Source organism: Leptidea sinapis, chromosome 13, assembly GCF_905404315.1.
Source record: "Leptidea sinapis chromosome 13, ilLepSina1.1, whole genome shotgun sequence".
Lineage (NCBI taxonomy): Eukaryota > Metazoa > Arthropoda > Insecta > Lepidoptera > Pieridae > Leptidea > Leptidea sinapis.
Window position 1 is genome coordinate 3,576,713 of NC_066277.1, and position 25,601 is coordinate 3,602,313.

Consider the following 25,601-nt stretch of genomic DNA (forward strand, 5'->3'; position numbering starts at 1 on the left):
ATCGTCGTCAGACACTGTGGTATTTGGCCCGAACACTACCCATCCGAGTTGGATTCGACGAGTGACCTCTTTCACGAAATTGGACCTGCCTTACTGGATTGTTTATCCGGGGTAGATGTACTCGTCAAAAATTTCGAGAGTACAGTTCCCAATTGTTAAGGGAGTAGGTGCAACATGGACATTTGACATGATCTTCCTCTTGTTCATATTCATTTTGAGACCTACTCCTTGGGAAGCTGTATTGAGGCCATCGAGCATATGACTTTAGTCTTCCATCGTCTCTGCCATGTCTCTGCGAATCGAAGGTGAGTGATGTTGATGCCTAGTCCGTTCCAGTCCAGAAGCTTAAAGACATCTTCCAACGCAGCAGTGAATAGCTTGGGCGATATGACATCGCCTTGTCTGATTCCCCGCTGCAGTCGGATAGGCTTTAAGATCTGATCCTGGAGACGGACTGACAAGGTAGCGTTTCCATACAAACACTTCAACGCTTCGATATATTGGTAATCAATGTGGCATGTGTGTGGAGAGACTGAAGCATCGCCGAGGTCTCGATCGAATCAAAGGTTTTCTCATATTGAGGCCATCGAGTATGTAGCTGATGCTTATTTTTTTCTAACCAATCCAAGTTCGCGGAAAATGACGAAAGCCTTGTCCTATAGACATTTTTTAAAACAAGGTGGGAATACAGTAATGATAAACACATATAAATTCATAATATTTCTTGGAAGAAAGTGAGATAGGTAGCATTATAAAGTGTTTTGGTACCAGGCGATCATAGTTGAAGAAGAGATTGTCTTATGTATGACGCGAGTAACTTTTAATATATTTTGACGTAATGCGCTCGAAGTATTACTATTTAGACACTAGGAGAACATAAATATGGTAGCGGTGATAGTAATGTCTTTCATAGCGGTTGAAATCATGCATCATCCTAGCAACATGTACCAGGACTTCATATGCAGTTTAGAGGCTCATGCACAATGCAGGTTTCACTTCTGACTGAGAAGTCTGTGTACTTTGTACGCACTCAATTTTCGTATTTATTCATCTATACGCTAGTATATTATCTATGGGTATAGACACATTATAGTAAGTAATTACTATTAATATTTCTGTCTTCCAAAACCGTTCTGAAATCGAATAGGTCAATAACACACAATTTCATCTCAAAAGCATTCTGTAAATATTTATTATAAAAATCCGGAACAACGTACATTAAAATAATAAAATTAAAACAAATATATTTTAATTATATACAAAAAGGTTATAAAATTGAGTATAAATAATTACAATTATCATATTATATCTTCTTTATAATTGTGCTATTAATTGTCTTAACTATAAGCAACAGTAGTTGAATCTTCTTTTTCTTGACAAAATTACTTTGGTTTATGAATTAAAACTACTCTATATGTCGACACGAGTAATTTCTAAATAAACATATCCAGAATTTCTTGTTAATTTCCAATTGGAAAAATGTTCAATTGAACTTTGTGCGATAAAGATCGGATTGATTATTTTAGAGGATGAAAGTCGTAGAAAATTATCGCCGTCAATCCCACAGTTATGACATTCAACCACTGACATACCACTGGACAGGCTGTTCGTTATGTTTGACAGCAATTTTTTCTGCCTATTTGAAGCGCCACTCGCGAGCGTCCAGAGAACTAATTTAGACGTATAATACAAATGGCTGCGGGAGAAGCGTTAAATAAAGTACACATTTTTTTTTGTAAATAGTTTCCCACCATCGATGTTTGTTTAGCTGAGGTCGTCATCACTAGTTTTAGTACCGCTATGGCCAATAGCGCCAAAATGGCGACTATCAAACAGGCACAAAGGCATTTTGACAGCCGCCAGTCCAGTGGTAAATAGTAGAGGTTAGTGCATTCAACAGTCTTTAATATGTATTTTTATTAGTATGTATATTTAACGCAACATTTTAACACATGGAAGCTCGGATGTTAGGCACTTAATGCAATGTAAAATCTTGATTAGTTGTAATAAGTTATCAGAGATCTTCGATAAGAGAATCCAATTCTTTCTTAAGGCTTAGAGACTGCTCTTTCTGTCCTAATACATCATCTTTTAGCCTATCTACATTAGCCATTAATAAAGTATTGCCTTTCTTCAAAGCGTTCACTCTCGTTTCATGCCTCTTCAATCGTTTTACGAGATTTTCTTTCTTCTTTGGTAAAGGTGCATCCTGTAAAGAAGTCATATATCAAGGTATTTAAAAAGGAAAGAAAACATTTTACGAAATTTTTTATCATATTTTGGCTAAGTATTGAATGGTTATTAAACAATAATACAAAACTTTATTTAATTTACTCGTATTGCTAATCTTTTCAACTTGTAGACTACTGTTTATTAGCTATTTTTAAAATAAATGTAATTAATCTAGTATCCATTTAAAATACTTAATCAAGCGTAAGCACAAATTTATATAGTTTTACATCTTTACCTTATTGTTTGAGCAGTATAAGGATTCTGGTTCGAGTCGAATTATTTTAGAACATATTTCAATTAAGTAAACGTTTAAAGTACAAAATAATGTTTATTACCTCTGGTTCACTTTCACTTTCGGTCTCACTCTCTGTATCCTGTTCAGTTTCTGTCTCAGTTTCTTCTTCTTCTTCCTCTTCTCCTGACTCTGTCTTTTTCTCTTCTTCAGAATCTTCCTCCTCGTCTTCATCATCTTCGTCATCTTCTGACCCTACCTCTTTCATCATAGTGGCCATTTTGTCTACTTCTCTTTTTAATTCCTTGTATTTTCTTTTCTCCTCCCTGTTAGTTGTTAAATTATTATAGTTACTACATAACACAACACTAATCCACGCCAAACATTTAATATCGATATAATGCACGATTCCTTGTTGGCATTCAACCTGCAGCTTATAATTAATTATTATAATCTTGATTGATATTTTGGTAGCTTATTATTTTCTAAAAATACACACAGATTGTTGTTTATATAATATTATTCTGCTATGATTTTATTTTCCACCTTCTACGACATATAATTGGAATGGATTCTCTTCTGACTCCTCAGGCATTACAAGACCCGTGGGCAGCAGGGATTAACTATCAACTCATCCCTTAATAGTTTATAGCAATGACGTCATATAGAAACAAAACCAAAATGTGGCACATGCCCCCATAAATGACACAATATTTTAGCTTCGACTGCCACATCTATACATTACTGCGTTTATTCCAGTCGTATAAAAATAAAAATATTATAGGTCAATCGGCAGCAATGTAAACATTTTTTCAGTTTAAGCTGCGTATGTTGAATTTAAAAACTGATTTGGACAGTGACATCAGTGGAGTAGTAGCAGTTAAGTTTTTTTAAACCCTGACCAAAAATAGGGTTGCTATAGAACGTCATTGCTTTATAGGATTCTTTCTATTCTATAAAAAGACCAGTCACGCCTCACCACATGTCTCCTTGATTCATTTTCCTAAATATTTCCTTTGATGCACAATCTCAATTTTCAGTATGCAAACCTTCATCAAAAATCTATGGATGGTTTGGTAACACATGAAAGACCATAGTAAAATCTAGTTTTATTTATATAGATTGATACAGTCTTATTTATAAATCGCGTAAAGTTACTTACTTCAAAGCAGCCTGTTGATTCTTCAGTGACATTTTATATGCCATCCTTTCTCTTTTCATATTGTCCTGTTTTTCTTTCAGATGTCGAATTTTATTTCTCATGTTGCGAACTTCTTTCTCTAAGCGCTTTTGTTTCTTTTCTTCAGTTTCCTCCTATAATTGTTTAAATTATACATTATAATGTTATTCAAATTGAGAAGCAACAAAATTTAATGTGTTAAATGTAAGTAATTTAACATTATTGTTTTATAATTATAAACTCATGTGTGCGCGATTGTTTTGAAGTTACCCATGTCGTGTCGTCCCGGAACCCCACAAGGAAGTTCATTTCACAGCTTTGTTGTACGGGGAAGAAAGTTCCTTGAAAACCGCACTGTGGAGGAACGCCACAAATCTAGACGGTGGGGGTATTGTGGGGGTATATTGATAGTGGGGAGGATGAACTTATATAACTTATTAGAGTTATATTACTTATATAACTTATTATATAACTTATATAACTTATTGGAGGAATAACTTATATAACTTAGAAAGAACTTATAACAAGCAATAAAGTAATAAGCACATTATTTTTAAAACTATTGAAAATCTAGTCGAATGTGAGAAATTTTATGGTAATAGTATGCTTAGAACGTCATTGGTAATAGATGTAAAATAGGTCAACTTACTTCTTCCTCATCAGATTCTTCTTCTTCTTCAAAACTTTCGTCTTTTGTTATTGATAATTGTCTAATGGCGTGGCTTGATCGTCTTGAACCTACGCTGTTAGGAGTTATACCCTGAAAAATAGCTTTACTATTATCAAATGTTTTTAAATTAAGTCGATTACTTTTCGAACATGACTGATAAAATTAATAAGTTAATATCCCGTAACATATTCTGGATTTTTGCTTTTGTTATGTTGACCAATGGTTATTAACAAAAGACCGTGTAACAGGGAATGAGCAGGCAGAATGAGCAAAAATGAGTTATCGGACGTAGCCCATCACGGCAATAAAGATAATTTTACTTAAACTTTTTCAAACATCCCCATGAATTAAAAGGTTTATTCGAATTAACAAGTTTTTTGCTGCTAATAAAATGAATTCATGATTGTTTTTAAAACTAACACATGCAACAAATTTGGCCAATTTTTTATCTAGGCTTTCAGTAACAGACACATAACAATAACAATTTTTTGCAGAATACTTTGCCCTTTGTGACCATTTATACTTTTGTTAGGTAGCTCTTGTTCAGTGTAAATAAAAGCATTAATAAAAGCATTAAAGGTTAGAACCGTCATTTTTCTAATTTCATCAGCTTCAGCGGAATTAATATCTATGTTTAGTGAGTTGCATTGCTTAATAAAATTTAACCATTTCGTTTGGTTTTCAGTTAGAAACTCCTCTGACTGTAAAATACCCTCTACATCATTCTGTGAATTATTAATAAGGTTATCAATAAAAAGGTAAAATTATTCAGGGATTATATCTTTAAGAAACAATAATTACCGATAACGCTTGTTCCAGTTTCTTTTCTAATTCAGAATTTTTTCTTTTAATTTCTTCCAGCTCCGTTAACGCATCATCTCTTTCTTCAGCAGCTTCTAAGTATTGTTTTTGTAAGTTATCTGCTGTTTCTTTCGCTCTATCAACTTCTGATTTCAAGCTATTAACTAGACGTTCATCGTACGCATCCGTCACGGATATAACAGTTTTATGTTGTTCTTGCTTTATGAATGCCCTTTCTCTAGCTAGCTCAGCTTCTAGATTCTGTATCCTAGTTAATAATCGTTTATTTTCACGTTCCTGAGCTTCTTTATTTCTAATGGAGATTTAGAAAGCAGTGTTAATAAAAGATAAACAAGACGATTATTTTAAAGATATGCATGTGTGAAGTGTCTCGTTAATTAAGAAAGAAATTCTATCTACTAAAAAAGTTTTGTGTAAAGAATTAAATAATTTCAAGTATAGGATATTAAAAATATTATAATGATAAGATTTTTTTAATTTTAATAATGTTCTAAGTTTACTAAATCAATTAAAATAATGTTAACTAAGTAATGGTGATTTTATCGATGTTCATGTATACTAATAAATTTTGTCAAAGATTGCACATGCACTGTTTTGAGTTCTAGCCTACTACATATTGCTTAATAAATGTCAGCAAATAATAATTTATTGGCAAACTATATCAAATATATTACAAAGATGAAAATGCAGTTAGTTTTCGACCTAGAAGTGTTTAGTGTCATGTACTACAAGAGTTCTAATCTAATTTATTCACCTTAGTTCTATTGCCAGAAGTTGCTTAGTTGATTGAAGATCATCTCTTACTTTATCAATATCATCCATCTCGTCAATTTCATCTTCCTCTGCTCCCGGCATCTGATATACAACAGTTTTTATGCAAAAAAATTATTACACTTATTCAACCCTCTCATTTAAGTCCCAAGTGAGTTAGTAATCATCATTACTAAGGGAAGTTCACACACTGTTGATGTGTTTCCGAATCATATATATTTTAGGACGTAATTACCTATTTAATATATATCCTAGTTGCATTATTAACCCATTGTATTTGATACAATGAGTATAATAAAAATAAGATTATTACAATAAAAAATAACTTATCAAGAAAGGTAATAAAATATTACCTCAGCCACTGACGTTCCCGATGGGGAAACTGCCAAATTAGCTTGTGACATAGACTTTTGTACTTGTTCCTCTATCGTCATTTGTCGCCTGAATTTTCTAAGTCCTTCAAGATTTGGCTTACTGCGGTCATTACATTTAACTTTCTTTAATCTAACTCCTTTGTTAATTTCCTTCAACAGCTCGTTATGTGAGTTTGGCTTTTCTGACTCGAAAATAAACTGTCCTTTATTCATTACGACCACAGATCTTGTAATTATTGGGTTTGATCTAAAATATTAAGATATCAAAATTAGCAATGATTAAAAAGCATTATTTTGATGTCACTTTTGATTATAAATGCTTATAAGCCCATTTTCACTTTCAATAGTTGTTTTTTAAGTTCATTTTCAGTTATAAAAGTTAATTTGACTCGTTAACATTATACGATTCTTGAAGTTATAATTCAAATAAAATTATCTCCTAAGAAAAACTCAACTTATCACACTATGAACTCAAAAACAGAAAAGTGTTTTCATTCTCAGGGAATATATTCTAACTTTGAATATAGCAACTTCTATATGGATTCAAAGATGAATCTAGGCAGCACACAACATTTTCTAACAAAGAAAATAGGGACGAAAGGAGCATCTTTTCCCATTACAGTACAGTGTTGCTGAGGATTCAGGTAATTATGAAAAACTGATATTGTCCAGTAATAATTCTACGAGCTAAAGCAACCTTAAAACCGAAATACAACAATGCATGCACATTACTGATTCACGACAGGAAAAAATTCCGCTGTGGTACCCAACTAGCGGCGTCCAGTGCAAATAGGCCTCCCACTGGTAAAAAACCTAAGGTCAGCAAATAGAATAAATACGTGATTCATTTGGATCTTTAAATAAGTATTTACACATACACAGATTCAGATAAAAATAATTTAAAGATAATCATTATAAATTACTGAAGCAAGTCAGTAGATAAAGTTCTAACGGACAATTAACCTTCTATTTCATTATATTATCACGTTTATGTTATTAATTCACAGATTTACTAACAAATTAAAGTATGTCTTTAGTTTGGTACTATAATAAATTTTGGATAAATACGTACCGATCATTGCATTCAACATGTTTAAGTTTTCTGCCCTGTTCAACTTCTTTCATCATATCACTCCAGTCAGGACGTCTTCTTGGTCTACTGCGGAGTTGTTCTATTTTCTTCAATTTTGCTGGGTCAATTTGAGGTTTTTTGAACTCAGGTGGTGGTGGAAGCTTTGGTGGTAATGGCGGTGGCATTGGAGGAGGTGTTGGTTTCAATAAGCCTGAGAACAGTTTACAATAATATAATGTTGAACTTTCGATTTTGGTATCAGTCTAGCATGGTTAATCTAATGACAGCATTGATATATTTGACGTATGGTTATGGTTTGTAAAGCAGCTTTAGTACAGTTAAGTGCTTTGCTGCGATCAATATGATCTATTGTGATACTGTTATAGTTATACTATCAGATTGTTATGAGCTCACTGCTAAGATTGATTCTTTCCTAGAATCTTATTATATCTTTCCCAATGAGTAGGCTCAAATGGGTGAAGAATTGGATATTCCAAAGAGATTTCAGAATAAACAAATCAACCAACTGTTATTCTATTTCTAGAACTGAAAACATTATCTTGTTGCTATTTTTATAGACACGATTATGACCAATAATGTACAAATACAATTTTTTATCGTATTTTACCATTTGCAATCCAATTATGTTCCACTTCTGTCATTTTCAAATGTAACACAACACAAAACCGAATGTGAATCTAGTTATTTTTGTTCACGTGGTTATAATTTCCACCTGAACTGCGTTCGTGTTGCACGAGAAACTATTGCAGACTATTTTAGATCACATTTAGACCACAAACTGTCTGCTCCATACGACATCAAAAGGTTTGTGCAGAATGCTAACGATATCCTTAACTGAGGGCAATACTCTTATTGTCAAATAATATTACACTAAAGAGTTATGATTATTGCAATTTCTACTAATGAAACTAATAAAATATGTTTTGCTTTCTTCGAAAAATTGTTTGATACTTTTATTACCATCAAAATAACTCTTCTTTTATTTAAAGGATGATAAATTCGTTAACGACGTGTTAACAAATAAGTTGACGTGGTAAGATAGCTGGAAGGGAAAATTTTTGAAGAATAAATTTTTATTGTTATAAAATACAAAATACTGTTGTATTTTCCAAATTTTTTTTATGAAAATAAGGTACGAGACGAGCATGTCGTTCAGTTGATAGTAATTAATACGCTCTGCCAATTACAATGCAGTGCCGATCAAGATTCATGAAAATCACAAAAATTCTGAGCGGCAAAAAGTCTCATTTGCCCAATAATTTCACTAGCTACGGCGCACCGAAGTACAATAATGTTTACCCATTACTGCTTCACGGCAGAAATAGGAGCCTCTCACTTACTTCGTAAACTTTCATTTTTGGTAAGTGTGTGTCCTTTAGGTATTTCATTATTAAGTGTTTTATCAATGTTTTCTTTCACTCGTTCATGAAGCGGATCCCTCCATTTTTTCATCGCAATGTCATCCTTGGATGGCGCCTTTTGTAAAGGCTTTCGTGGCGGAAGCTGAAACACAAATTTTTTATGTTGCTGTTGCAGTAAATTAAAATGCACAATTTATGTTAAAATAATGTAAATAATACCTTTGAAGGAGATTTCTCCAGGGGTGTCGGAGGTTTCGTTGCCATGTTACATTTATCTTCTTCACTGTCTTGTGTTGGTTTTTGACTAGATTTGTCAATGTTTTTGTTTTCTTTTATAAGAGAGTTAGGTATGCCTTTACCGTTAACAGTTTTGTCGTTTACGGTATTATTAGATTTAGAAGTTCCATTCTTATCTAATTTTTTATCGCTGATACTAACAGTTTTTTCTTTGGGCTTTTCTTCAATTGTTCTAACGTTTTTTAGAATTGGTTTTTCAGGTACTTTAGATTTATTTTCTAATAATTTATCAACTGTTTGTTGAGTTTTGATATCAGCACTTTTGTCATCAGTCCTTGGCTTTTCAACTGTTTTAAGTGACGATTTAGTAAATCTAGGTTTTTCGTCCGGTGGTCTAGCCGCTTTATCAGCTTGCTTTGCGAATGATGGTTTTACTAACTTTTCTTCAACTGCTTCCGACGTCCCGTTTTCAGTCTTTTCTCTTATTGTGGCTTGTTTCTTTAAAAGAGCTGTAAAATTCAATTTTGAAATATAGGTTCTGAATAGATTAAAAAAGAATATTTGAACTGCTACCAGAAAAAGGTACTTTTTACCAAACAAACTCAAAGTGTAGAAGTTCTATTGTTTATTCAAGTATGATCTAAGCTCAGGTCTATCGACTAACTTCATAATAGTCTGCTAACTTGAAACATTGCTAATTCGCACTCTGTCTTCTTCTATTGACCTAAGTGAGAATGAGAAAAAACACTCCTTAGCGGCTGTTAAAAGTTAGCGGACCATTATGAATAAGGGGGTAATGGTTTATGTATTTTTAACCGACTTCAAAAAAGGAGGAGGTTCTCAATTTGTCGGCATTTTTTTTATGTTTGTTACCTTTAACTAAACTTTCGACTGGGTGAACCGATTTTGAAAATTCTGCTTTTATTTGAAAGCTGGTTCTTCCTGTGTGGTCTCATTGTAATGGTCCAGATCTGATAATGGCATCCATGAGAAAAACATAAGTCTTAAATTTGCTATACAGACGTACAGCAAAGTGGATGATAAATTTACGAATAACTCAATATCGCGCGAACCGATTTCGATGATTCTGTTTTTATTGGAACGGATAGACTTCAAAGATAGTTTGGTGAGAGTTTGGTAAGGTTATGTTTACGGAATCCATGACAAAGTATCAGAACTCTTCAATTCTTAGGAGCAAATTAACGATACTCGGCCGAATCTTTTTTATACTATCCGGATATTTAAGTCATCTACCATAACATATTTATGGTCAAGTAATTGTCGTAGTCGAATATGATGATCAATGGGACTCCTTAACGACTTACAGTAACGGTGCGATCTGTGGCAGATATTCTGTCTTTAATCAAATTGCAAAGCGCTTACGTTCATTGCTGCATTGAAAAATTTAATATATCTTCATATATTTAGACAAATTGTATAATATATATAATCGTAACTAGAATTAGATTAATTAATTAGATTGTATAAAAATACGCAAATATTTTTTACCATTTAGTGCATATTATATCTATTGTTTTCGAATAGTGTTTATGAAGTCGGTTGTTTTTTTGTTAAAATTTTTTAATTTAGAATTTTTTTGGTATTTTTTTAATTATTTTGCGATGTTAAAGTTTATTCTGGGCTTGCTTTAAAATTTGTTCTGTAGTTATTATTCTATATTGCACAGAATTTTGATATCCATGATTGATTTTTGATATAATTTAGCCTACAATATAAGTTAAGGTTAGTTTGCTTATTTATTAGTTCCTTAAATTATGTACTGCATTTGGGAGCACACACGGACGTAAATAAATATGGCTGCTGCCAAGATGGCCGACCTTCGCTATTTTGGTACGATTACTTGTCAAATTGTGCTATATTTGATTTGTAATCGTATTATTACTTAGCACAAACGTATTTATTACACACGTGTCAATTTTAATAACGATCATTACAAACACCAGGTCTCTGTAAGATTTTGTTCTGCGGAAGCATGAAGCAAAATAAAACAGAGCGTCTATCACAAAATGTTTGAATAAATCATAGCATTGGTTCTCTAAGGTAGAGTTTATTTTGTAAAATGCGCGTTCCGTCTAAAAATACACAAACCGTTGGCGTCGACTCTCGTAGATAATCTCAATGACGTTCATAACATTTGTAACAAGAAGTTTAATGTAAAAAATCCTTAAGAATTGTAATAAATGAATAATTTTATCAAACGTCATATTAAAAAATATATAATATTAGATATTTTAGTCTAACCGTTATTTCGTTCTGCAAATCTTAATATATATAAATGACGTGACACGTTGTTTGTCCACGATGGATTCCTAAACTAATGGACGGATTTTAATGGGGATTACTTCATGGAGTGCAGTTTAGTCCAACTTGAGAGATAGGATACTTTTTATTTCGATTTTGGACCCATAAATATATTTATTTCCAATATTTGTTTTGTATGTACATATTTTCTATGAGAGAATTTATTAACGCACGGTTTGACAGTTCTATTGTGAAACAATTTCATTACAATATTTTACGAAATAATTGTTGATGTTATGAAATATTATTGACAAAATCATATAAAACAGTATTTTATTTATTGTGTACAGAACAACGTCTGTCGGATCAGCTAGTTAAATATAATTTTAATGTGCCGTTAGTTCAAAACTAATTTGTATTTATATAAACGAAAGATATTTCGAGAAAATTCAATCATTGGTAAAATACCAATGATTGAATTTTCTTTGTTTTATTGAAATGTTAAAACAAAAAGGCTATGTTGAAATGTTTGTGTAAATAAAAGAACAGAATAATAGGTACAATTAATAGGTAACAATATTGTTAACAAAAGGTTTTACTCTAAATCACAATAGTATATACCTTTAGAAAGTTTAGATTCAATCCAATGTGCTCAAGGAAGTGAGAAGAGCCTTGAGGAACAGATCACTAAATAATATTTAATACCACGAACAATTTATGTTTATGATTGGTCACAGCACGTCACATGAAAGTGTACTTCAGACTAACGAAGATGGTGGACTCATGAGAGCAAAGTATCGAGAAGTGCCAAACTTTCAGCCACTTGCTTACGTCATTATGGAGAGAAATATAGTATATTATTATATGCTTTGAGACATTACGAAAGAAGTTTATATTTATATTATGATGAAGGTGAAACATCGAACAAATGTACGAATTAAACTTTGAATTCATTAATAATTGCACACAGTAGATAACTATAACGTAACTTTTTTTTATGTTCTGTCAGAAAATCGCATTTCAATAGCATCATCATTTTATAGTATTATTATGAGTTCCTAATTGGTAATTGGTAATCGAAAGAAAGGCTTTCATCTATAGTCAGAGCCCGTATCCTCAGATACTTCGGACATATCACGCGACGTGGAGAGCATGCCATAGAGAGACTTGTTGTTCAGGGAAGGGTCAACGGCAGTAGGTCAAGAGGATGCTCCCCTATGCGCTGGACAGACCAGATCAAAGCCCTAACCAATACTACCCTCAACACATGTGCCATAAGCAACAGCCAGGGATAACTGGCGTAGAATCGTTCGTCGTTCGACGTGACCACGATTGCTCTGTCAAGAGTAATCCGACGAAGAAGAAGAATTGGTAATTGATGGGTACAACGATTACCATATTAAGATAGCTGAGTAAAAACGGATCATCTAATTCCCGGAAGGTAAATGACTATTAAGCTAGAGAACCCGGGTTCGAATCCCAGTAGGTGCAATTGTTTAAATGATGAATATAGATGTTTGTTTCCGAGTCATCGATGTTTATATGTATGTTTAAGTAAGTATATTGTATTGAATATATCGTAGTCTTGTACCCATAGTACAGGCTATGCCTAGTTTGGGGCAAGATAATATGTGTAAAAGTGTTTTTATTATTATTAAAAAAATCTATAAATACTATAGACATGTTTGGGTATAGTGAAGTAAAAACGGATCTGGTGTTAAAGCCGGAAGGTAAACCTATGACTACTATAGACATGTTTGGGTATAGTGGAGTAAAAACGGATCTAGTGTTAAAGCCGGAAGGTAAACCTATGACTACTATAGACATGTTTGGGTATAGTGGAGTAAAAACGGATCTGGTGTTAAAGCCGGAAGGTAAACCTATGACTACTATAGACATGTTTGGGTATAGTGAAGTAAAAACGGATCTGGTGTTAAAGCCGGAAGGTAAATCTATGACTTCTATAGACATGTTTGGATATAGTGGAGTAAAAATGAATCTAGTGATAAAGTCAGAAGGTAAACCTATTAATACTATAGAAATATTATTTATTTTGCATAGTTAAGTAAAAAGGAAGTTACATGTTTGAATACGTACTATAGACATGTTTATAGGCTTGTTGGAATTGTTAAGAGACGAACTCGTATCTATATATATAATGAAAATTGTCTTTATTTGAGGCTATTTCAAGCCTATATCACTGATCGTATCGACATGAAACTACCACCATTCGATGCGAAATTTATCCTAGGTGGTTCATAGCTACTTTATTTTTTATTGTATTTGTAATAAGATGAATAAAATTTAATTTATTTCGTTTAAAACTTCGCCCAGCGACGCAGGCGGGAACAGCTAGTGATTCATATTATGAAAATTTATTAAAGGAAATTATTTCATAATTGATCTCACGAGAATTGTTATTGATGTGAAATAATATGTCACTAAACCACAGAATAATGAGTTAGTAACAGAAGCCTCACTTAGTTACACTTTAAAAAAACAGCTACCTTAGATGTTTACCAATAAGCACATAAGCATATGATTCGTTTTGAATTGCACTGTTTGTAGCTGTATTGGTTGTGTGATTGGGTTCATAACACATTGATAATTCAATTTACGCACACTAACATCTAATCGTATTTACTTAATGAGTTTGAGCTCATCAATCACTACATTAATTAGGTACAAATATTAATAATTAATCTAGTTACATGAACGAACATGAGTGAACTTCCTTGTGCGGTGTTTCCGGGACGATACGACATGGGTACCTTCAAAAAAAGCGCGTACACCTTCCTTAAAGGCCAGCAACGCTCCTGTGATTCCGCTGGTGTTGCAAGAGAATGTTGGCGGCGGCGATCACTTAACACCAGGTGACCCGTTCGCTCATTTGTCCTCCTTTTCCTTAAAAGAAACATAATGTTCTGTATATGCATCTAGAGCAGTAGGTCCTAAAAGGTTGTAGGTACCACAAAATAGTTGTTTCGTTAAATGAAATGCGTAGAAGTAGTAGGTAATTTTCAAAATGATTCATAAACTGAGATATGAGGTAACAAACAGTGGAATTGGGAACTAACCAGGAATTAACCAGCTGAAACTCCAAATGAAACAATAAATAAAATCCATTTGTAATTATTAACACAAATTACTTACGCTTTGAAGGTTTGGCTGGCTCGGCATCAGAGACTGCAACTGATTTTGTACTGGTTTCAACCGGTTTCAACTTCTTCTGCGTCCATGGGGGTGGTGCCTCGGATTCCTTGCTCTTCACCCATGGTGGTCGCTTTGGAGCTGTGCTATTTAAATTACCAATGGGCATGGTGCTGCAAAATGTGTCAGATTGTTTGAGAGTGTTTTGGTGTTTGACTCTGAGTGACTAGCAAATATTACTGAATATTAACAATCATATTACTTGTATACTTAGATTAAACGCCCAAGTGGGCGTACTCGGGCCAGTCTCGAACAATGTGTGACGTTGACGTACCACATGTTCTGTTAAACTTTGCAAATAATTGAAACTAAAATTGCTAAATTTCAAATTGTTGGTTGCGTAGTAAAAATTTGTAAAAATAATGCTACAAGAAATAAGAAAAACACTGGGATCACATATCATCAGTAAGTATTTTGTATTTTATTAATTTCAATGTAAAATAACCCGAAGCGTATGTTACAAAATTTGAAAATTTCATTTAGTGCCAAGCACACAAGCATCTCATAGCTACCGGAATAAAAAAAAACTATTATTATAATATAGTGCGGTATCTAGATGAAGTTCAGCGGCAAGAACATAGGACGCACCAACAATAATTAGCCAGATGTGATTTAAGTATTCATTCAATAATTAGTTTACTAGTACACAAATAAAATTTGAAAAACAAAACTTTATGAACGATGCGGGATTCGAACCCACGACCTCCGGCGTTCCGTGCCTTATTTGTAATAAAAATAAAATAAAAAATAATCAATATACAAAGCACATATGATACGATAATTTTTTTTATGGATTATGAGGGCAAACGAGCGTACGGGACCCCTGTTGTAAGTGATAACTGCCGCCCATATTCTATTGCAACACCAGAGGAATCACAAGCCGGCCTTTAAGGAAGGTGCACGCGCTTTTTTTGAAGGTACCCATGTCGTATCGTCTCGGAAACACCGCACAAGGGAGCTCATTCCACAGCTTTGTAGTACGAGGAAGAAAGCTCCTTGAAAACCGCACTGTGGAGGACCGCCACACATCCAGATGGTGGGGATGATAACCTAGCTTGTGGCGTGTCGTGCGATGGTGGAATTCTCTAAGCTAAGGAATTGAGCCGTCAATTGGATAAGCTCACAGAATCAATCTATAATGAAATATCTATTAGTTTTATCAAAAGTTTGAACTTAATTTGGCTGCAGCGCTGTCCAACCAAACAGTTTAAGCAAGCAAAACTACAACACATACGTACAGTATTCACGTGTCCAAAAGGTCGAAAGTTTTGAGAACTCGTTTCGTTCTGCAACAATTTGTCGCGAAAAGAAGTGACATCTAGCCTAGACAGCTACAACCAAGCAATCATATGCGTGTTGTCGCTACAAAAGCCTATCAAAGACTTAAGTGAATTGATGGTAGGTGTATATAATCTGTGTTACACATTCAAATTGAGGCGTCTACTCTAGCCCCCTTATTCATAATAGTCTGCTAACTTAAAGCATTGCTAATTCTCACTCTGTCTTCTTCTATTGTCACTACCTCTTGACCTAAGTCAGAATGAGAAAAAACACTCCTAAGCGGCTGTTTAAAGTTAGCGGACCATTATGAATAAGGGGGTAAATCCGTATTAAGTAACTATATCAATCCTCAATGATCTGAACCTGCCATTAATAGGTATATAATAACCCAAGATACACATTTCTATAGGCAAGCCTGTCTCACTCCCCGTGTAGGTATCGACCTCTACAGAGAGGCTATCCATTAGGGACTCACGAGCTAGTTACTTCACCTATCCGCCCGATATGTTTTAAAAATGGAGAAACATAAAAAGAGCAAAGCATATTAAAGGTCATTGCGATCCAAATTTAAATTTTTAAGCTTCCTAAAGAAGCTAAAACAATCTAATTTAAAGTGATTATTTGTATGTATGAAATTACCATTCATTATCATATTTATTATCTAAACTAGTAGGTTCGATGGTCGTTTTTCGTAATTAGACCAAGATTCGACCGCAAAAAAGTTGTTTGTTACATAAATATAGTATTACCAAAGAGGACGTGTGCATGTTAGTGCAATAGCAATAATTTGAATATCAATACCGTAAAATTTGGTTTGTTTTTTTTTTTTAAATTTTTTTAAAAATAAAATAAAAAACAAACAGCAAATTTTCAATGAGAAGTGTTTATTTGTTTATGAAAATAAGGGACGAGACGAGCAGGATGTTCAGCTGATGGTAATTGATACGCCCTGCCCATTACAATGCAGTGCCGCTCAGGATTCTTGAAAAACCCCAAAAATTCTGAGCGACACTACAACTGCGCTTGTTACCTCGAGACATAAGATGTTAAGTCTCATTTGCCCAGTTATTTCAGTAGCTAAGGCGCCCTTCAGACCGAAACACAGTAATGCTTACAAATTACTGCTTCACGACAGAAATAGGCGCCGTTGTGGTACCCATAATCTAGCCGGCATCCTGTGCAAAAGAGCCTTCCACTGGTTTATATACGTCTAATTTAAATTCGAGCTTTCGTAACAATTTTTTATGAAAATATACGGTAATTATAAGGTAATATCTTAACTAATTATTAAAAATTGTAATATAGTGGTAAAAAAATAAAAATAAAATAAAAAAGAATAAATATACAAGGCATATATGATACGATAATTATGATATGATAATGCTAGAAGTATGATTTGAATTGAATTTGAATTGAAGCGATTATTATGCATTATCAAATCAAAAACGTTTTTCTGTCCCTAAATTGTCTCCGATTTTTGGGTAGTGACAAACGGCCGTTCCCAATATACTATCTACAGATAGAGATAAATTACTACCTTCTACTGTCAGTAATTAACTGTCAATAATTTGAAGCTGTTTCAATATACCCGATAAGTCATTCTTATCGCCTTATATTAGACCAGTACCGAAGCCTTTGAAAATGATAAAAAGTGAAACAAAATAATAGTAGGATGAAACCCATTGGAAAAGGACGAGAATATAACAAAAATTAAGGGAAAAATAAATTACGGGCGATCTGAGGTCGGGAAGTGGAAAAGGGGGCCCGTTCTTGGCCCGTTTCTTTATTCAATTTATATTAATGACATTATAAACATAACAAGATACAAATGTGTCCTTCTCTTTGCAGACGATATTTCCATAGTTGTGGCTTCTGACAAAAATGCCTCTGTAAGTGATCATGAAGCTGACATAAATATGACGATGAATTCAATTAGTCAATGGATTAGACATAATAACCTCAAGATAAATCTGGCAAAGACAAATTATGTTCATTTTAACGCAATTAAACGCGAAACCCCAATTCTAAATGTTAATTATAATACCACCACTGTTAACAGAGCACATCAAACAAAGTTTTTGGGATTGCTCCTGGATGACACCATTAGATGGAAATCACATATTTCTAACGTTTGTAGCAAGATCAACAAATTTGTTTATGCTCTTCGGCAAATAAAAAAGTTACTTGTTTACAAACAACATTATTAGCTTATCACGCTTACATTGAGTCTGTTTTGAGTTACGGACTGTTCTTGTGGGGTAATGTCTGTAATTGTACAAATATTTCTAGGGTTTTTATATCGCAAAAAAAATGCATGAGAGCAATTTGCAACGTGCCACCTGATGAGTCTTGCAGACCTCTGTTTGGAAGACTTGGACTATTACCACTTGCTTGTCTTTATATCTATGAACTTTGTGTATTTGTGAAATCTAATAGTGATTTATTCAATAATGTTTGTAACACTAACCCTCAAAGAAACCGCCGGGATCCAAATAGACTAATTTTCGACGAAATCCCACTGACCTTGCAGTCTGACAAGAGTTGTCTTGCTATGAGTGTCAGAATATACAATAAATTGCCCATTAAATTAAAATTATTAAATAAAAGACTGTTTAAGAAAAAACTTAAACACTGGTTAAGTGAGCGACTATTTTATACGATAAATGAATTTCTGAACGCGACTAATGTCATAACATAAAATGTGAAACTTTTTGTTAATAATTAATTAGACAAAATTTATTATTATTATGTCAGTCTGTTATTATTTTATTATTATGTGAGTCTGTAATTCTGTATTATTTTTTAGTATTATGATAATTAATATTCATTGTTTCTGACATGTAGACATATATCATCTAATCTTGTTATGTGTTATTTACCTTATACTATTTACTGTATTAAATTAATTTGCATGTCTAGTTAAGCCTGGCGCAACATGTGAAACTGTATGATTATACCATCGTAATATACCATGTTTATACGCAAATAAAGAATTATTAGATTGATTTATTGATTATTTCAGTTACCATAAACCTATAGTTTCAATGATAAATATTCCTGAATAACCTACATGTATTGTAAGATAATAAATATTTTGAACAATATTAACATCTCATTTATTTAATAAAATAACAAAAATTGTTTGTTTATCGGTCACCACGCTCAAAAAGTGTAACTTGAATTAACATCAAAGAAAAAAAAACAAAGGAAAAAATACTGCATAATTAAAATAAATAAATAATAATAATTGCATAAATTTATAAAAAATGCAATGCAATAGCTTTACCGCGGCAGTCCCCGAGTGCCACACGTCTTTTATCATAATGTACTAATTGTGGCTTTGGTCTAATAGAATGTCTATCAACATTCATAGTAGAAGATTGTATCAGGTATCACTAATCTATACGCCGGTACAACGTATAAAATAATATGTGAACACTTCTTCTTCCGATACAGGTATTTCCGATATAACAAAAAAGAATATGTAAAGTGATAAGTGTTGTCTAATGCTGGTTATCATATCTGACTTATGATAAAAATTAAGTATTCGAACCGAAATCGAATAAATCCAAACATTAACTCTTTCACACACATTTAAAAGAATTTTTTTTATGAAAATAAGGGACGAGACGAGCAGGACGTTCATCAGATGGTAATTTATACGCCCTTTTACATTGCAGTGTTGCTCAGGAGTCTTGAAAACCCCTACAATTGCGCTCGTCACCGTGAGACATAAGATGTAAGTCTCATTTGCCCAGTAATTTCACTAGCTACGGCGCCCTTCAGACCGACACACAGTAATGTTTAATTTGAACCCTATAACACAGTCATTAGTGGCTCTGCCTACTGAGCTAGAGGTCCCGGGTTCGAATCCCGGTAGGCGCAATCATTTAAATGATGAATATGTATGTTTGTTTCCGAGTTATGGACGTTTGTGTGTCAATATTATATTATATATTATAATAATTTAATACTTAATTAGAATTATAATAATATGGTAACTTCCGTTAAATGTGACCTTCCGCAAATCTCAACAATGTTGAACACATCCGCGAGACGCTGAAATATTGGTTATTTTTGCGATAGTCTTGTTCGTAAAATATATCACATACTGGCACGTACATTTTATATCCTGTCATTAAAAAAGCTAATTATGTTTAAAAAGCATTGAAGACGTAAATAATTCTATAGTCATGGCTTTTTATTATTAAGATTATTAACACTGTTCACTGTTTTGATATCAAACCTTATAATAATTAAAGATCATATTTATTAATAAATTACTGTAATAATAGAATTTAAAATTAATCGACTTGAATGCCAGTATTCGTGATTATGGTCAATTGACAGTTTCATATTGGTGTTGTCAGTTGACTGTCTCTATTTTACATTTTAAGAGATTATTACAATTAAACAATAAAATTTATTATTAAATAAATCATGCGAAATAAATAAAATCAAACACATATAAAAATTTTAATATATTAAAATTCGGCTCGAAGGACCACGATGTACGGTATTCTGGTTGCGGTACAGATTATGTTATGTTTGATTCATAAATTAAACTAGACTTTAGAACAATTGGTTTATTGAACTAAGTCTAAATTGTTTAAATGGTAAATGGTTATGATTACACGCGAACCGATTGATGCTCGAACGTGAACTGGGGGAAAATGTGGAAACACAGAATCGATTCGTATTGTTTTGACGGTTCTTTAGCTCTTATCACTACATATTATAAAAGAAAGTCCTCCGCCGCGTGTCTCTCTGTATGTTCGCGATAAACTCAAAAACTACTGCACCTATATTTACGCTGTTTTCACCAATGGATAGCGTGGTTCTCGAGTAAGGTTTAAGTATATAATTTGTTATGTTTTTGTATACATTTTTGTATATATTCACGAAATTTGTTGGAGATGTCGGAAAAAATAATCCCTCTTTGAACGAAAACGCTGTCTAAACCCTTTGATTTGATATAACAAAATAATGTATGATGGAATTGTGTATCTTATATAGTTCTACAGAACAGTCCGCAATGGCATATATATATCTCTTAAGGATAACATACTATACCCACTTTCATATCTTCAAAATTTGCAATTATAAAGCGGTAATGTTATAGTAACAAGATTGTTAACCGAGGGTCGAAAGAATCAATTCCCGAGGTGTATTGAGGCCCGAGCGCAGCGAGGTCGGCTATAGTCCGAGTAGGAATTGATACTTTTACCCGAGTTAACCACTCTACTTTAATTTCGAATATGAGGAAAATAAAACTAGTTGTTTATCTAAGCACAGATTAGTATCCCGCCAATTTACGTCGACTTTTTAAATTTCAAATATGGAACTTACCGCGTAATTGTTGCGGTTTATTCGGCTCAAAGAAGTTTGCGCTAAGTTCACACGGGCTGTTTAGAAAGTCACATGGCCGCAGCATTTTTTTTAATTAGTTCTTTTTTTACATAAAACTCTTCACAGCAGTTCTATTTTTAAAGTTCATTCCGGCCCTTAGGTGGGATGTAATTTGTATGAGTTTTTCCCTCTCTATGGAGGGAAGCAGCATTTTCCACCCAAGAATCAGATCAAAACAACATTACTTTCCGAGTATGAGAAATGAAAAAGCCGTTTGCACAAATACGATATTAACCCTTATCATTTTATATTAGTTGAACAGCATCTGTCGGGACAGCTAGTTAATATTAAAACCTAACTCAAGTGCCAGTTGACTCGTTTTCAATAACGTATCTATAGTTATGGATACATTGCAGTCACCGTTTAATGACAAGATCTTATCTATCCATAGTTATGTCCAATATAGTTTAAGTCCAATGCTTTATGTCGATAGGTTATTGAAATGTAAGTATGCGTAAAATGATAGATATGTCTACCTCTAGTACGTTAAACTAAGGATAGATAGGTTATTGAAAACGGCCGTTTACTCAAAGGGTGTCACTACGCTTTATAATAATTATTGTACAGTATACCTAATATATAAAATTCGCATGCCGCGGTGTTTGTAGTTAAACTCCTTCGAAACGGCTTGACCGATTCTCATGAAATTTTGAGTGAATATTGGGTAGGTGTGAGAATCGGATAACATCTATTTTTCATCCCCCTAAATGTTAAGGGTGGTCCACGCCAATGTTTTTTTTAATTTTTTTGACATTTTTCTTTAATTTGTATAATTATGAGTCAGCATTAAAAAATACATACAACTTCAACCATCTACGAGCAACAGTTACTTTTGCATCGCGATTTTAATATCGGCAACACAACGTTTGCTGGGTCAGCAAGTAACACTATAAAATTTTAAAATGTTTTTGTAAAGCACCAAAAGAGGGCGCTATAAAAAGAAACAAGAAGAATATTAGCAATTGTAATACACACTCTGTTAAAATTTCGTCATTATTTTTTTTCTTATAAAAGCGTGTATGCACTTAATATGTATTTTTCATGAAAATACGGGACGAGACGAGCAGGAAGTTCAGCTGATGGTAATTGATACGCCCTGCCCATTACAATGCAGTGCCGCTCAGGATTCTTGAAACGCCCTAAACGCGGCACCTCAATTGCGCTCGTCGCCTTGAGACATATTAAGATGTTAAGTCTCATTTGCCCAGTAATTTCACTAGCTACGGCGCCCTTCAGACCGAAACACAGTAATGTTGTGGTACCCATAATCTAGCCGGCATCCCGTGCAAAGGAGTCTCCCACTGGTGTGAAATATAAATAAAAAATATGTCCGCAATAAGTACATTCCACAGTAATTTTTTATATGTTAAAATTAGTTCCGGTTCGTCTGTTTTGTGTTTGCTAATTTTAGTTTTGTTTTGTGTTGGCTTGTCCGAGATATAATAAACTTGGTAGTTTATCGTATAAGTACTTATTATACAGATGTATAAAATGTTATTAAAGGTTCGATAAATATTGTAACTTTTATGTCTACGCAACAAACCTCTTTAAGTACGTACTTTTTTGAAGTGAAACTTTCTCATACGACTTTTTTTTTATTTTATTTATTGAAGTGAAAACTTTACCATCATTGTGATTTGAAAGTCGATGAAACGAAAGAGTGACAGTAAACAGAGCAGACACATAAATTCATAATAACATGGGAGATAATGAGATAGGAAGCATTATACAGTGCTTTGGTACCAGGCGATCATAGTTGACGAAGAGATTGTCTTATATATTCGAAGTAACGTTTGGCGCGGACTGACTAGGATTGTAAACGCTACAACCAATCCTACAATATTTGTGTTAATCATGTGGCTAAGCTGCAAATGTGCATTTATTTTACTGATTTTCTTTTTTTTATTAAAAATTTACATAGTAAGATGAATAATTGTGCGGTGGAAGTTTTAGAAAAGTACTAATTCTATTAAATTCTGTAAAAAAAAAAGAATGTTGCTACAGCTGAAAATTCAGAGATTTTTGACTTCAAAGTTCATTTTTGGGAAGCAGCTTGTTTGATAGATAGATATTTCAAATTACATATAAATATTCTATAACGGTTCAAAATTGTCTTTGGGCACTGTATTTTTTGCGTCGAAATATTTTCAATGTGTCATGTTGTAATCGACTCTCTAAGAAACCAATTTTTGTGGATGTTGGGGTATGACCGCACCTTAAGTCACAATGGCTAAGTATTTTAGTGCGATTTAAAATATTAATGCCTAAATATATCAAAAAAAAAAACGCAAAGAATGCCAAATGAAACATCATCTAGCGTTTACTAAGAGTGGTTTTACATGAATCGAGTGTAATTATTTTGTTCTTACTTGTTTTTCGTGTAGAGAATTTATAACACACACTTTTCAGGAACTAAACCACATATAGATTACAAATTAACACTTTTCAACAGTCGAAATATATCAGAACGTATAACACGCGCGTTTCGCGACTTGTGAAGGAATTCCGTGATCGAGAATCTCTCTGGAAATTATAAATAGCTGAGTCGACGTACAAGTTTCATCGCCGGGATGTTTAGATTTCGTTGGATTCTTATTGGTTATAATGAGAATACTGCGCGACAGCGTCATTATTTCGTGGATGTATTCAGCACAGCTGATATGCTAAATGCATTCATGTAGATATTTTTGAGAGAATAGAATTGTAATATATTTTTTATTTCTCATACTCGGAAAGTAATGTTGTCTGGATCTAATTATTGGGTGGAAAATGCTGCTTCCCTCCATGGAGAGGGAAAAACTCATACAAATTACTTTCCACCTAAGGGCCGAAATGAACTTTAAAAATAGAACTGCTGTGAAGAGTTTATATTTTAAAAGAAATAATTAAAAATAATGCTGCAGCCATGTTCTAAACAGCCAGTGTGAACTTAGCGCAGACTTCTATGAGCGGAATAAGCCGCAACAATTACGCGGTGAATTCCATATTTAAAATTTTATGTCGTCATAAATTGTCCTAATTTGACAATTAATTTTAAATCGGTACTACTTATATTATGATATATTATCAATGCATAGTTTTGATAAACAACTACTTTTATTTTCCTCATATACGCAATGAAAAGCAAAGTGTTTAACACGAGTAAAAGTATCAATTCCTACTCGGACTATAGCCCTCGGGAAAAAAAGTAAATACCTCGGGAATCGATTCTTTAGACCAGGGATGCTCAAGCTTGAACTGCTGGCGATCTACCTCAAAATTATTAGACTACGATCGATCGGCTCTGAGAGGCTTCAAGTATGTGTGATGAAGGATTGTCGTCTAGGTAGAGTGTCACGATGACATAGATATTAGTTTCGCGAAAAACATGCATTTTTTTAGTTAAGGTAAGTGTAGGTCTTCTCTTAAATGTCAATGAAAAAACTCATAAAAATTATTCAAAATTGCGAGTTTATTGGTTCTTACAAAAAAAACACGTTCGAAAGTTCTAAGCTTAACTATATTTAGTAATTTAGTAATAGTGACTTTGGATGTTGAAGCGTGACACTGCATGTCCTGAGCATACTTTTCATAAGATGGAACGTAATTTCCGATTTTAGTTTATTATAGCGGATTTTTTCTCGAGATCGACTCATAAAGCACTCGCGATCGACCGTTTGAGCACCCCTGCTTTAGACCCTCGGTTAACAATCTACTATTTTAAATTTTAATACAGTTGCTCAAAAGTGGCGTATTTCAGGGACGTATAGCGTTCGGGATGTGGGCTATTAGATACTTGTCCTTTTTCTTTACCTTTTTCGAACTCGTGCGTTCTCTTTCCCAACTGTCAAAATAATGTCTATTAAAAAGAAAAAACCAACCACGAAGTTTTTATGATTTATGCAAATATTTCTAAATAGAAGCTACGAATTTGTTTCAATATCAGATTTAGTGATTTGATTCAATGAGTCAGGTTAGGTTTTATTTCATTTCATCTCATTAAATTTCATTTTCATTTCATATCAATAAAAAAATCTACTGAAGACTTGGCTGTATGGGCATAGTTGTCTTGGGTGCCATTGGGTGAAGAAATAAAAAAAAAATCTCTGCTTATTCTTTTACGGTTGGCGCCATTTTCTTCGATTAGTTAATTGAGTTTATTGTGTTTTTATTATTCTATTAAATTGATTCATTTTTTCGCAACTGTATTAAAAATAGTTGTTCAGTACACGTGCGGAACCGTCATTGCAACTTGTTCCGACTGTCAACCCTCACCTTCGGCTGCGCCTCGGCTCGGGTAGACATTTGTCGGAACTCTTTGTAATGAGAGGCTTTAGGCACTCGTAATGAAATATACTATATTTACCATAGGTAGTTTTTTTTAAATGAAAATAAGGGACGAGACGAGCAGGACTTTCAGCTGATGGTATTGATATGATGATCGCCTGGCTCATTACAATGCAGTGCCGCTCAGCATTCTTGAAAAAC

At 33.4% G+C, this 25,601-nt stretch overlaps 1 protein-coding gene across 2 annotated transcripts; it reads right to left on the reverse strand.

Moving 5' to 3' along the window:
• Positions 1-1,162: 1,162 nt before the first annotated feature.
• LOC126967760 (DNA ligase 1) lies at positions 1,163-23,668 on the reverse strand. Of its 2 annotated transcripts, none has more exons than XM_050812435.1 (12): positions 23,504-23,668; positions 14,388-14,557; positions 8,955-9,481; positions 8,715-8,877; positions 7,354-7,564; positions 6,261-6,528; positions 5,891-5,991; positions 5,116-5,383; positions 4,294-4,404; positions 3,627-3,778; positions 2,568-2,790; positions 1,163-2,209 (listed from the first exon to the last, which is right to left on the reverse strand). In XM_050812435.1, exons 2-12 carry the CDS (start codon positions 14,551-14,553, stop codon positions 2,015-2,017), a joined length of 2,385 nt encoding a protein of 794 aa, XP_050668392.1. In that variant the 5' UTR covers positions 14,554-14,557; positions 23,504-23,668; the 3' UTR covers positions 1,163-2,014. The 2 variants fall into 2 exon arrangements, with proteins under 2 accessions (XP_050668392.1, XP_050668391.1); XM_050812434.1 differs by having other exon boundaries at positions 5,116-5,428.
• Between the last annotated feature and the right edge of the window lie 1,933 nt (positions 23,669-25,601).

Excerpts from the sequence above, each read along its gene's own strand:
- LOC126967760 (XM_050812434.1), bottom strand. The coding sequence starts at position 14,553 with ATGCCCATTGGTAATTTAAATAGCACAGCTCCAAAGCGACCACCATGG. Across the intron at positions 9,482-14,387 it reads GCCAGCCAAACCTTCAAAGC|CTCTTTTAAAGAAACAAGCC; the intron begins GTAAGTAATTTG and ends TGAATTTTACAG. Across the intron at positions 3,779-4,293 it reads AAGAATCTGATGAGGAAGAA|GAGGAAACTGAAGAAAAGAA; the intron begins GTAAGTTGACCT and ends AAACAATTATAG.